The sequence below is a fragment of the Podarcis erhardii genome (assembly GCF_964252035.2).
Source record: "Podarcis erhardii genome assembly, chromosome: 12".
NCBI lineage: Eukaryota > Metazoa > Chordata > Lepidosauria > Squamata > Lacertidae > Podarcis > Podarcis erhardii.
The window spans coordinates 1,224,508-1,238,952 of NC_138513.1; the positions used below are offsets into that span (position 1 = coordinate 1,224,508).

At 42.3% G+C, this 14,445-nt stretch overlaps 2 protein-coding genes across 12 annotated transcripts in view; both read right to left on the minus strand.

Annotated features, from left to right (window-relative positions):
• The window catches only part of LOC309325884 (uncharacterized protein), a 91,063-nt gene that overhangs the window by 40,860 nt on the left and 35,758 nt on the right, over positions 1-14,445 (minus strand). For 2 of the 8 annotated variants that reach the window (XM_081834213.1, XM_081834210.1), the window contains exons 2-4: positions 7,458-7,962; positions 7,176-7,257; positions 6,834-6,916 (exon numbers count right to left, since the gene is read on the minus strand). The exons of 1 other annotated variant lie outside the window; for it this stretch is intronic. In XM_081834213.1, coding sequence (XP_081690339.1) covers positions 6,834-6,916; positions 7,176-7,257; positions 7,458-7,871 — 579 coding nt within the window. In that variant the 5' untranslated portion in view covers positions 7,872-7,962. Of the gene's footprint in view, positions 1-6,833; positions 6,917-7,175; positions 7,258-7,457; positions 8,160-14,445 lie in introns of those variants that run through there. 5 more of the 8 variants (XM_081834216.1, XM_081834208.1, XM_081834212.1 and 2 more) reach the window with 4 other exon arrangements.
• The window catches only part of LOC309325917 (uncharacterized protein), a 93,783-nt gene that overhangs the window by 4,705 nt on the left and 74,633 nt on the right, over positions 1-14,445 (minus strand). The gene's annotated exons all lie outside the window — the stretch shown is intronic.

The following is a 14,445-nucleotide window of genomic DNA, read 5'->3' on the forward strand; positions in this document are numbered from 1 at the left end:
TTTGTTGACAGGCATTAATGAACATATTTATGGGAACCTGAGTGTCAGGAGTGGGGCAGCAATAAATCACACGAAGTAAGTGAAGTTAACTCTTTATGAGAAGAAACTGGCTGCTCAGAAGTGTCAGGCTTCACGATCACAGCAACACTTCTCAGTAGGTCTTGCCCCAATGACTCTAGGATTCTATGATTCCAACATCAGTCATCTCTTTGGTAAATCAAAAACTAACAGAAGCTACTTCAACTTCCCGAACGTCTCTAAAGCCTGAATTTCAAAACCTAAGCAGTTCGAACCAGCCAGATCATGATTTTTATTTTTTTTATTTTTAAAAAAATATTTATTAAGATTTTTAAATACAAGTATAAACATGATAACCAATATAACATGTATCGTAGCATAATTTCATAACTTCTTTGGACTCCCTCACGTCTCCCGCTCCCACTTACATCATTGTAAATTTTTACCAGCAATTTATCATCTTGTTTACATTCTTGTGCCCCATTCATTTAAATATAGTCTAATAGTTCTCCAGAAGATTTATATTTCTCACTTGTCATCCCAATTCCATCTAATTTAGTGGTGCTCAATTATTTATGATCTAGCATCCTTCTTAACATTCAACCAAATTACAGTATTTTTGCAAATACATCTTAAATTTCTTCCAATCTTCTTCAACCCTCTCCTCTCCCAGGTCTCGGATTCTGCCGGTCATCTCGGCCAGTTCCATATAGTCTATCAGTTGCATCTGCCATTCTTCCAGGGTGGGTAGAACTTGGGTTTTCCAATGCTTAGCGATGAGTATCCTTGCTGCCGTTGTTGCATACAGGAAAAAAGTTCTGTCCTCCTTTATCACCCTCTGGCCGACAATACCCAGGAGGAAGGCCTCTGGTTTCTTGGGGAAAGTATACTTAAATACCTTTTTCAACTCATTATGTATCATTTCCCAGAAGGCCTTCACTCTAGGGCAGGTCCACCAGAGGTGAAATAATGTTCCTTCATTTCCTTTACATTTCCAACATTTGTTGTCAGACAAATGGTATATTTTGGCAAGTTTAACTGGGGTCATGTACCATCTATATATCATTTTCATTACATTTTCCTTCAGAGCATTACATGCAGTGAAGTTCAACCCAGTGGTCCACAACCTTTCCCAGTCTTCAAACATGATGTTATAGCCAATATCCTGTGCCCACTTTATCATAGCCGATTTAACCATTTCGTCTTGTGTGTTCCATTTTAACAGCAAGTTATACATTCTTGAGATTACCTTAGTCTTAGGTTCTAACTATTCTGTTTCCAATTTCGATTTCTCCACCTGGAACCCTAACTTTTTGTCATTTTTAAAGACTTCTTTAATCTGAGCGTAGTGTAGCCAGTCTCGCACTTTATCCTTCATTTTCTCCAAACTCTGCAATTTCCAATTGTCTCCATCTTTTTCTAATATTTCCCAATATTTTGGCCATTTGGCCTCCATATTGGGTCTTTTTCGGGCCTTAGCTTCCAGAGGTGATAGCCACCTTGGAGTTTTGTTTTCCAATAAGTCTTTATATTTTGTCCAGACATTGAACACTGCTTTTCTGACAATATGGTTCTTAAAGGCCTTATTGATCTTAACTTTGTTGTACCATAAGTATGCATGCCAACCAAAAGCATTGTTAAAACCTTCCAAATCTAGTACATCAGTGTCTTCAAGAAGTAGCCAATCTTTTAGCCAGCAGAAAGCTGCGGCCTCGTAGTACAACTTTAAGTCTGGCAGGGCAAAGCCCCCTCTTTCTTTCGCATCAGTTAATATCTTAAACTTAATTCTGGACTTTTTGCCCTGCCAGACAAACTTAGAGATATCTCTCTGCCACTTCCGGAAGCACTCCGTCTTGTCCACAATCTGTAGTGTTTGAAACAAAAACAACATTTTTGGCAATACATTCATCTTAATAGCAGCAATTCGGCCTAACAAAGAAAGTTTCAATTTTGTCCAACTGTCTAAGTCTCTCTTAATTTCTGACCAACATTTTTCATAGTTATCCTTAAATAGACTCAGATTTTTTGCTGTTAATATTTACCCCTAGGTACTTTACTTTTTTAACCACATTTAATTCTGTCTCTCTCTGAAACCGTTCTGACTCTGTATCTGTCAAGTTTTTTTCCAACACTTTGGTTTTCTGTTTGTTTAATTTAAATCCCGCCACCCGACCAAAGTCCTGAATCAATTGTAATACTCTTTTCGTACTAGATTCTGGCTCCTGCAGGGTCAAAACTAGGTCATCTGCAAAAGCTTTAAGTTTATATTGTTTCGCTCCGACCTGAATTCCTTCCACCAACCGGTCCCCTCTAATCATATTCAAGAGCACCTCCAGAACCGAAATAAATAACAAAGGGGAAATAGGGCAGCCTTGTCGTGTTCCTTTTTCGATATTAAACTCTTCTGTAACCACATTGTTAACTATCAATTTAGCCTTTTGTTCTGAGTATATTGCATCAATCCCATTCTCAAAACCCCGTCCCACTCCCATTTCTTTTAGATTTCCCTTCATAAATTTCCAGGAAATATTGTCAAAGGCCTTCTCCGCATCTATAAAAATTAACACTGCTTTTGTATTTATGTCTGTTTGCAAAAGTTCCAAAATATCAATAATGTTCCTTGTATTAGCAAACAAATGTCTACCTGGGAGAAAGCCTGCCTGGTCCTTGTGAATTACTTCATTTAAAACTTTTTTAAGTCTACTTGCCAAAATGTCTGCAAATATTTTGTAATCCACATTTAAAACAGAGATGGGACGATAGTTCTTAAGTTGTGTCTTTTCAGCTTCCGATTTTGGTATCAATGTGATAAAAGCTTCCTTCCACGATTCCGGCGCCCTCTTCCCCTCCATAATTTCATTGCTAACCTCCATCAGTGGTTGTATCAAATAGTCTTTTAATGTCTTATAGTACTTGGAGGTCAGCCCATCTGGCCCTGGAGATTTGCCCAGTTGCATGTTCTGAATGGCTTGTTCGATCTCTTGTCGTGTTATTTTACAATTCAGGATTGATCTATTTTCTTGTGACAATTTTGGTAGTCCATTTTTTTCCAAAAATTGTTTAATCTCGACCTCGTCTTGCGGCCCTTGAGTATATAATTTTTTAAAATATCTCTGGAAGCACTTTCTAATATCCACAGGGTTCTGAATGTTTCTTCCCTCAATCTCTAAATTTGTAACTGTATTTAATTTTTGTCTCCTCTTCAACTGCCAAGCTAGCAGTTTTCCACATTTATTCGCCGATTCAAAAGTTTTTTGTTTCATTAGTTTAATCTTCCACTCTATTTCCTGGTTTATCAATTTAGAGTATTGTGCTTGATGGAGTTTAATTTCTCTCAGAGTCAGCTGTGACTTCGGATTTAATCTTAACTTCTTCTCTAATTCTTTAATTTTCTCCAAAATTTTGTTTTTCCGCTCATTTTGTGTCCTTTTCTTTACCGCATTCTGTTGTATCAGGAACCCCCTCATCACAGCCTTACTGCATCCCAGATAATCCTTTTTTCCACCGTAGTGTTCAAATTTATCTCAAAATAGTCTTTCAAAACTTTTTGGGCCTTCTTAGTGATCTCCTGGTCTCTAAACAAATTGTCATTCATCTTCCATCTAAAGGAGCCGGTTGGTAGTAGTGTCATGTCCATCTTTACTGCATTATGGTCGGAGCAGGTCTTTGGGCAGATTTCCACCTTTCTAGCCTTAGGTGCCAGACATCTAGATATCCATATTTGGTCGATTCTTGTCCAGGTCAGTTGGGCTTCAGAGAAAAATGTTCCCTCTTCCCAAGGGGTTCTTTGTTCTCCAAATGTCAATCAGGTCCATATTGTCTGTCATTTCAAAGAAAGTCTTTGGTAGTCTGCCGTCTTTTGTGACATTTTCGCTTTGTGACTTATCCATGTTAGTTGATATGACCCCGTTCATGTCTCCCATCATGATGATGTTGTTATAGTCCAGATAATCCAGCATAGTCTCATGCAACTTCTTGTAAAATTCCGATTTCCCCTCATTTGGTGCATAGATTCCTAATATCAAAAGCTTCTCTCCTTGATGTTGTATCTCAATTGCCAAAATTCTTCCATGTTCGTCTTTAAATAAAAATTTAGGTGACAGGCTCTCTTTTGCATATATCACCACACCTCTCTTCTTTACTCTGTCCAAAGATATAAATTCCTGGCCGAGTCTTTTGTTTATTAACACTTTTCTGTGGAGCCTGGTCACATGTGTTTCTTGCAGGCAGATGATGTCCAATTGTTCTTTTTTTAATATATGGAAGAGTTGCAGAGACATCCTGAATAAATCTGGTTATTTTTCTGGGGGTGGTATCTTATTCGCTGGGTCTTCAGGTTCCAGGGGTGCAGGTACCGCCGGTGCTCCAGGCCCAGAAGGTAATTCAATTCCTTTTTGAAGGTCCTCTCCGTATGCAGTCAAAAATTTATCTCTATCTTCCAATGTTCTAATTTTAACCTTCTTCCCTCTGAAGGTAAAGGATAATCCTTGGGGAAATTCCCACCTGAAGATAATTGAGTTGCTCCTCAGCAATCTAACCAATTCAAGGTAGGCAGATCTAAGGTCCAACAGTTGTTTAGGAATATCTTTGTAAATTTCAATTCTTTTATCCAAAATGTCCAGTGACTTTTCGTAGTGTAGGCCCAAAATCTTATCCCTTTCCTCCTTTGATCTCAATGTTATCAAACAGTCTCTGGGCTTCTCTTTCTTTGCAAATCTTCCAAGCCTGAAAGCTGATACAATTTTAAAGTCCTTTTCCTCTAAGTTCCAAAATTTGGAAAATTCTTTAGTCAAAAACTCAGCTAGGTTGCCTTCTTCCACTTCTGGTATCGCCCTTATCCTTAAGTTACTCTCCCGGTTCCGCAGTTCTATCATAGAAAGATAGGTCTGGTGTTCACCTACTTGTTTGCAGAGTGGTCTTACCTCTTGTTCTAAATTTTCAAGTTTTTGGCTAGTGTCCTCAGCCAATTTCCGATTTTCTGCTGTGGCCCCCGTCAATTCTCCAATTGCTTATACGTTCTGTGATACTTGTCCAGTTAGTCTATTTAGACATTCTGTGTTTTGATCAATTTTGGCTGTTTGCTCATCAGCTTTCTTATCCAGAGATTCCACTCTCTTATCCAGAGATTCCAATTTTTCATAAATTTTCTCTAAAATAGAAGCAGTTGCTCCTGAGACCATATCTTCCAATTGTAGTTGCTCAGTTTCTTCCTCCCCTGCTTTTGTCAGAGAAGCAGCTTCTTCCTCTGAGGGCAGAGTAGGTACAGATGATCTACGTGCCTGAGAAGCTGAAGTTAAAGTTGTTAAAGTTGTTTGTCTGGTTCTTGGTCCCTTTTTTCTAGCGCCACGCATTCCAAAGTTATCTAAAAGTCAAGGTCAAGCTGAGTTGTTCCCATGAGAAAACAACAGCCCAGATGGTAGCAGTCAAACAGGAGGCCGGGAAAAGGAAAGTAAAACAATGTCACTGCTGTAAATCCAAAATCCTCTAGGGGGAGCTTAAAATGTCTTTAGGGAAGAGATCAATTCTAGTAAAATTGTTAAAATCAAGTTTAAGGTCCAGGAACCTTCAATAACAGGTTTTAAGCAGTGTTAGTATTAGCGCCACATTGTTTCAAACAGTGCATACTGGTATTAATGATGCTTCAAAGTAACAAGTCCAAGCTCCCTCAGATTGTTGCACTTTTTAATTCAAAGTAACCAAATCTGCAGACTGACAGCTCAGTTACTCAGGCAGCTCCAGCACCTGGGTTTCTTGCTCAAATTATATTTCCAATTAGAAGAAAGGTATCACAATGCAAATATAGAGCATAAAATCAAGTGCTTAGAGTCCTTATTCGCTTACAGAAAAGTTCAGTGGTTGCTCAGATCAGTTAGGTTAAAAGTTCTTTCTTTGCCTCCACTCCTCCAGCTCTTTGCTTTGAAATTCAATGACAGCGGAAGACGGACTTCCTGTTTTTCGTCGCTCCGCTTTCAGCCAAATTCAGTAAATTTTAGTCTCCAATTTAATAAAGTCCTTCTTTACTCACGGGTTGTTGCTTTTCCAAATCAGAAAGTTTCAGGAAAAAAGGGCAGCGCTCACCGGCAGCAGCAGTGCGGCTTCACTCCGTAGCTTGCGAAACGACCCACAGCGCCGCTACCCCCTCCCCGTTCCGGAGCCCCTTACGGGGTTCCTTCAACGTTTCAGGGGTTGCTTCAGGCGCCCGCCGGGTCCCGAGACCACAGGCTTTTGCTGCCTGTGGGTTTCCGAAGTGGGTCTCCGCTTCGCCGTAGCGGACGACCCGTTTCCCACGGAGCTTCCCCTTCACCGAAGGAAGAGGACCGCCACTGCCGTTCGCGCCGCCTCCGGAAGTCCAGATCATGATTTTTAAAAGCAAAACTGGAGGAAGAATATTTACAGACAAAACAGTAGCTAACTCTCCAGTCACAGTTCACTGTGAGGCTGTCAGAACACCAGATGCTGTGGGTGTTGTTGTTTAGCTCCATTAAAACACTTGAGGTTCATCTCATAGAGATCCATACTGAATTTCAAAAAAGATATTGTAATCCAAAAGGCAGCCTTACTGAGAGAGTCCATAATCCCACGATTCTCCTCCATGACTTCCTTATGCAGAGCTCTCTGGTCAGGATCCAGCAACGCCCACTCCTCGTCTGTGAAATGAACAGCTACTTCTTCAAAACACACCGGACCCTAAAACAAAAAGGGAAAGGTCCCCTTCTTAGACAACATACAGATTATCTACTACACATTGCTCTGTTGTTTTCTGCCTGGCTGCCCCATCTCACAGCCTCTTTTCCCACAATGCTCCTTCTCCCTACCTGATCTGGTTCCAGAGCTGATGTTTCTCCTCTGCCTTCATGCAAAGATGGAAGAAGGGGTCTTGGCAGCATCATTCTGTCACCTGTGAGAGACAAAGGGAAGTGGCAGGCCATTAGCACATGCTTTCCTTCGAGGTGAAGCAGTGCACCTCTAACTACAGGGGGGCCTTAGAAAAAGTCTCACCTACTGAGTGCCTTTTAACATTTGTATTTAGAAATACATGTCCCTCATTTGAGATCTTGGACCCAGGTGTCCTCCGCAAAGGATGAAAATAACCCATGGATTGGTTTCCAAATCCACAGAATGTGACCAAATGGAGAAAATAAATCCTTCCTCCTTACCCAGCGGCCTTTCTTTGGTGTCTAACAGAGGCCTCTCTGCCTCAGAGGAATCCAGGCCCATTTCTGCAAAGATAATCGTTTCCTGAAAGAGCAACAAGGATTGAAAACAGAGAATGGAGAGGAAGATAAGAAAAGGAATGGGAGAGGCAAAAGCTTTAGGGGTACCCGATATCATTCCTTGGAGGCTTTCCAAAAAAGATTGGGGGATTAAGAGAGAATTTTGGGATACTCTCTCTCATGTTCAGAGCCCCTTTGGGATATCCAGAGGAAAGTCTCTCTCACCCGCTGCTCTGCCTGCTTCCTCTCCTCTGCCTGACTCAGGAGGAAACCTTCGGCCAGGGCCACCGCCTGGGAACTGGTCTCCGCTCCACATTCCCTCACCCAGCTCTCCATCTCTGGTGGAAGGACAGCCAGGAACTGCTCCAAGATCACCACGTCCAGCATCTCAGCTTTCGTGTGCTTTTCTGGCTTCAGCCACTGACAGTCAATGTGGTAGAGTCGCCTGCAAACCTCTCGGGGTCCTTTCACCTCCTGGTAGAACATTTGCCTGAACTTTTTTCTCTCTATATCTGAGCTGAGGGTGTCCTCCTCACCCAGGATCTTTTGCATGGAGCTTTCCCAGAATCCCCCACTGCTCCCAGTTTGGATGGCATGGCTTCTTCCTGCTTCAGGGCCAGCTGAGTCTTGCTCATCCATCTGGGCCCTCAGGAAGCTTCCAAGAGGTCGGAAGGAATCCCTTGTTCTGCTGCCTAGTTCCGTCTGTCCTAAGTAGAGGCGTCTGCAAATCCTACAAAGCAAATACATTGTTCTGTTATGAAACAGATACACGGTCAAGAGAATAAAAAGGCTTCCTGAGAAAGTGTGGGTGAATCTTGCTAGGAACCAGGGCTGGACTGAAACATAGCCCAGACTCTGAACTTTCTTTTTCCAAAACGGAAAAGGAGAAGCCAGCATCTAGGCCAGACACACCCAAACTCGGCCCTCCAGATGTTTTGGGACTCCCAACACCCATCATCCCTAGCTAGCAGGACCAGTGGTCAGGTATGGTGGGAATTGTAGTCCCAAAACATCTGGAGAGCCGAATTTGGGGGTGTCTGATCTAGGCCTTCTAGAAGGGAAATTACCAAGCAAAATTTGCAGGAAACATAAGGAATTTCTGTTGAATGAATCTGCCTGGTTGCTCCTGCCTTTCAGTGTTTTCAGTCAAAGAATGAAGTCAGAACAGTGACTGACAAGTGAGTCATTTCTACGAGTGTAATTTTGACATTAGGCTATAGCCTCTGGAGCCACAGCTGGCGCAGCTTGATCTCGCCCCCAAAGGCACACTCTCCCATTGTCTCCTGAGACAAGACGGATACCAACCATCCCTGGGATCCTCAAGCATTGCTCTCTGTCCCATCCCCACTTCAGGGCCCAGTTCCTTCCTGCTTTTGTCTCATTTCCTAGTACCTGGAATCTGCAAAGTTCTCAAGGCAGGCTACTGGGGTGGGATCCCTTTTTCTTACCTATCTAGCCACCCCCTGAGGGCCAAAGGAAAGCACTAAAAAGTGAGTCAAGAAGGGCTCACATTCCTACTGGGATTGTAAGGGACCATTTCCAGCCCCGGCTACTTTGCCAGCCACAGTCCCCTTGGGACAGAGATGACGTGGCCAGGGTATTCCATGCTCAGGATGACATGGGGTTCTTGCAATGTCTTCTATGTGGAACTGCCCTTGAAGAAAACTGGCCCAAAATGCGGTGGCCAGATTATTGGTTGGGTCCCCTTTCTTTATAAATGGCATTTCTATCCCATATTTTCTCCAAGGAGCTCAAGGTGGCCTCCATGGGTCTACCCTGTCATGCTTGCTATCTCTCCCACATACACACACTCGACACGACAAGACACTGGCCATTAATTACTTCATATTTATTAGTCCATCACAAGCCCCAGTTGGAGCTCAGCAATTTCAGTCCTCGCTGGACGATGGAGTTGCCCAGACTGGGCCCCTCCCCTTCCTTCCCCAACAAGGAAGCCCCCACCGTTTCTTTCTCTCTTTCCTGGCCAACCTGTGAGTTTGGGGCGATTCCACCCCCCTTACTTCCTCAAAGTCTGTATCACTATCAGAACTGGCAAGTTGCCTTCTGCCCCTCTGGCTCTCTCTTTCGTTTTTTCTCTGTGTCCAGAGATCAAGGGACTGCTGCTCCCTGCTTCTTCTCCCTCCCCTCTGAATTCCACGCTTATTTGTTCTCTCTCTGTGCCTGCTTTCATTTGCTGTCAGTGAAGGAACGGTAGCTGACATACACCTGCTCATGGAATCCCTCTCATTACAACCCTTGAGAGCACATTTAATTTCTGTTTTAAAAAGCTGAACTGGCTGCCATTCATTTCTGAGCCCAGTGCAAGGTGCTCATTTGAGTGCTTCACTTTGGCCCCCAAATATCTGAAGAGCCACCCCCTTTCCTACAGACCCTCCTGAGTGTGAAGGTTGGCCAAAAGAACCTCTTGGTAGGCTCTTTTCTTAAAAATAAAAACTCCATTAAAAATAAAAACTCCATTAAAATAAAAACTCCATTAAACTCCATTAAAAATAAAAACTCCATTAAAATAAAATAAAAATAAAAACTCCATTATTAAAAATAAAAACTCCATCTTCCTGTTCCCTTATTCTATTCATTAAATTTGTTAATTCTACATATTCCATCAATTTCATCTGCTATTCCGCCTCTGGTTAGTATTGTTCCCTCTTTCTATTTTGGAGCATATGGCATTCTGACTGCCGTACTTACTGTATGTAGAGAAACAGATTCTTTTGATCTGTGGGAACATCTGTTCCTAGTATTCTTAATAAAATGGTTCTGGACTTTTAATAAAGATCTTTTTAAACATTTATTTCATTTAATTATATATCATCTCCCATAAATCTTTGGCTTATTTACATGTCCACCGCATATGATAAAATGTATCTTCCATTTCTCAATGCTTCCAACAGGGACCTGATTCTGATCTATACATTTTTGCTAGATTACTTGGCGCTAGGTACCACCTATATATCATCTTAGTCCTTTTTCCACATTCCCGCCCCCACTCAATTCTATGTTATGTCCTACATCTCTCGCCCAGGGTATCATAGCGGATTTACCCAACTCATCCTTTGTTTCCCACTCCAACAATAATTTATACATTCTACAAATTATTATTTTTTCTGTAATATCTCTAAGTTCCCTTTCAAATTGTGAACTTTGGAGTCATGAAACCATATTCCTTATCCACGTTAAAGATTCCGTTTAGTTGATAACAGTGAAAACAGTCTGTCACCGCAGTTAACATCTTCGGGTTTCTTCTTTCTTGCTTTGTAAAGTTCAATAAGTCTCTATATGTTCCAGTTACAGATAGGTAGCCGTGTTGGTCTGCCATGGTCAAAACAAAATAAAAAAATTCCTTCCAGTAGCACCTTAAAGACCAACTGAGTTAGTTCTTGGTATGAGCTTTCGTGTGCATGCACACTTCTTCAGATACACTTCTTCAGATTCTATATGTTGCCCATGTTCCGTCTTTTCATGGATATTGCTTCAGCAGGTGAGAGCCAAAGTGGGGCCTTCCTTTCAAGCAGGTTTTTAATGTTTGTCCACTACAAATTCTTCCTAACTACATGATTCAAATAACTCTTACGTATTTTAGCTTTACCATGCCATAGACATGCATGCCAAGCGAATTTAACATCCTGGTCCTTGTCTTGGTAGTTTCACCCCCCTGAGAGATTTGCGTGGGGTTGGCCCAAGAGCAGGCATCCTGGGGGCAGATCCCTCATTGGGGGATTCCCTCCCCACAGAGGCAGCTCCCCCTCTTTCCCATGGCCTCTGACAAGAGAGACATGTGTTTTCAGGACCCAGCCTATTCCTCTAATTATAATTTGTTTTGACTTTAAAAAATATTTTAAAATGGTTGTAAGCTGCTCTGGGTAACAAATGGAACAGTGGTAACAACAGAAACAATAACAGACAAAAATAATAATAATAATCTGCAGCATCAAGCATGGAAAATAAACAAACAAATAAAACCTCAAATTACACACAGAGCCTCAAAAATAGAGGCAGGCGGAGGGGCAGTTGGATTCTGCATTGAGCATTTGGCTTGATCGGGTTGATTTTAATTGAAACATAAATCATTATCTTTGCTTGGAAAGCCCCTCTCACGTTCCATCATAGAATCATAGAGTTGGAAGAGACCACAAGGGCCATCGAGTCCAAACCCCTGCCAAGCAGGAAACACCATCAGAGCACTCCTGACATATGGTTGTCAAGCCTCTGCTTAAAGACCTCCAAAGAAGGAGACTCCACCACACTCCTTGGCAGCAAATTCCACTGTCGAACAGCTCTTACTGTCAGGAAGTTCTTCCTAATGTTTAGGTGGAATCTTCTTTCTTGTAGTTTGGAACCATTGCTCCGTGTCCGCTTCTCTGGAGCAGCAGAAAACAACCTTTCTCCCTCCTCTATGTGGCATCCTTTTATATATTTGAACATGGCTATCATATCACCCCTTAACCTCCTCTTCTCCAGGCTAAACATGCCCAGCTCCCTTAGCCGTTCCTCATAAGGCATCGTTTCCAGGCCTTTGACCATTTTGGTTGCCCTCCTCTGGACCCGTTCCAGTTTGTCAGTGTCCTTCTTGAACTGTGGTGCCCAGAACTGGACACAGTACTCCAGGTGAGGTCTGACCAGAGCAGAATACAGTGGCACTATTAATTCCCTTGATCTAGATGCTATACTCCTATTGATGCATCAATGGACGAACACTTTATATTTTTTTCACTGGTTACAAACAAGGAGAAAGGACTGTTTCACCCCACTTAATCTACGCACTTAACCTGCTTCATTGACTATGCAAAGGCCTTTGACTGTGTCGACCACAGCAAACTATGGCAAGTTATTAAAGAAATGGGAGTGCCTGATCACCTCATCTGTCTCCTGAGAAATCTCTATGTGGGACAAGAAGCTACAGTTAGAACTGGATATGGAACAACTGACTGGTTCAAAATTGGGAAAAGAGTACGGCAAGGCTGTATATTGTCTCCCTGCTTGTTTAACTTACAACAACAACAACAAGTTTATTAAATTTGTGAGGTCCATGCCTTTACACAAAATACCATAAAACATTATCAAAAAGATAAACAATAAAATTATAAAAATAAGCTAAAATTCATGCCATGCTGTCCCAGCAAAGGAAACTACCCAAAAAACCCCACCATTCAGGAAAGAAGATACAGCAACAGGTTAGGAGAGCAATGGGAGGGACCTCACCATTTCATCCAGGAACCATACCCTAGTTTTCATAGCCTTCACCACAAAGACCGCTACCACGTGAGAAATCCGTGGATCAGCGTCTACCAGTAAAAACTTTACTTGGTCCTCAGAGTAGACTATTGATTTGGGAATAGTTTGTAACATCGCATCCCTGAAGGCCGAATAGATGGGACAATACAACATGTAATGTGTGAGATCCTCTTTGGTTCTCATATGACAAGGACATATACGCTGCTCTACTGGGATTTTTGCATTTCTGCCTGACAGATAGGCCATAGGAATGGTTTGAAAACGGGCCATGGTGAAAGCTCTCCGAAGGGTGGGATTGGTGATATTCGCCAAGTAATTGGCGCAGGTTTTGACTGTTTTCAGTCGGGGAAACCAGTGGAAGGACCCTGGGTTCTGTATTTTTGTGATGTCTAACAGGGTGTCTCTCTCCAGGATCCATTCCCGAACTTTGTCCGGGCTCCACAGTTTGAGAGTATTAAACTCCGGCAGGGTGTATCTAACCAGGATCTCAGATAGGTTTTGACGCCGAGTGGTGTTCTTTTGAAGAGATATAAAGGCTTGCTTGGCCAATAAGGTGTTTGAAGTGTTTGCAAGGTTGATGTAAAATCGTAGGAATCTTAAGTGGGCCCTGGCAGACACAGAGGGCAGTCCAACCTCCACCCTCAAGAAAGCTGCTGGGGTTCCTTGAGGAAGGCCTAGAATGCTCTTGAGATAATAATTTTGCAAAATTTCAAGCCGTTCCAACAACCTCTGGTTCCACCCCCAGAGTTCTATCCCATATAACATCTGGGGAATAGCTTTCCCAACAAAAGCTCTTAATGCCGGGATCACCAATTGTCCTCCCCGGGTATGGAAGAAACTAAGCAGGACACCAATTGTTCTTCGTGTTAGGATGGTTACAGCCTTAAAGTGGGCTAGCCAACTAGATGTAGCCTGGAATGTAACACCCAGATATTTAAAAAAAGGGCACTGTTCAATCACATGTTCGTCTAAAGACCATCTAAAAGTTTGGCGAGCTCTAGTGAACACCACAATTTTTGTTTTGTCATAGTTTATCTTTAGTGAGTTATGGGAACAGTAGGCTGCGATCCCCTCCAACATGCTGCGTAAGCCTCTTCGGGTGAGTGCCATTAAAGCCATGTCATCGGCATATAGCAATATATTCAGATGTTTACCTTCGAGGGCTGGAGCCGATGACTTGTACTTTGCCATGTACTGGACAATGTCGTTTATATAAAAGTTAAAAAGAAATGGGGCTAGCAGGCATCCCTGTTTGACCCCTTTCCCCAATGGCAGTGGGTCTGTAAGAGTTCCCGATGGCCCAGTTCTGATTTTAACTGTAGTATCTGTGTGTAACTCTCTGAGAATTTTTAAAAGTCGTCTATCAATGTCCGTTTCATATAATTTTTTTCCATAGTCTATCTCTACAGATTGAGTCAAAGGCAGATGTCAAGTCTACGAAGGCCACAAAGAGTCTGCTCTTATACGCTTTTGAATATTTAGCTACCAGGGTCTGTAGTACCATACAGTGACCTATCGTATTGTGGCCCTTTCTAAATCCTGCCTGTTCCTGGTTGAACAGGTTAGTGAGGTCTGCCCAGTCTACCAACTTATTTAATAAGTACCGGGTATAAAGTTTGTATGCGATGTCCAGAAGGCTTACAGGGCGGTAGTTTGCTGGATCTTGAATATCTCCCTTCTTGTAGATAGGGGCTACCACACTTAAGTTTCCAGTTTGCTGGAATTTTACATGTGTTGTTTATTGCCGTAAAAAGTTTGGCCAAAAAGATGGCCCACCATTGGGCATTTGATTTAAATACCTCAGGGGGGATCATATCCTCACCAGGAGCTTTGCCATTTTTTAGTGTTTTAATTAGCTGTAGGCACTCTGATTCCGTAACAGGATCCCAACTAGCTAGATGATCATTCTTCAATGGGAGGGACGGACTCGAATTAGCAGTATTTGAGGGTGTGTATAGCT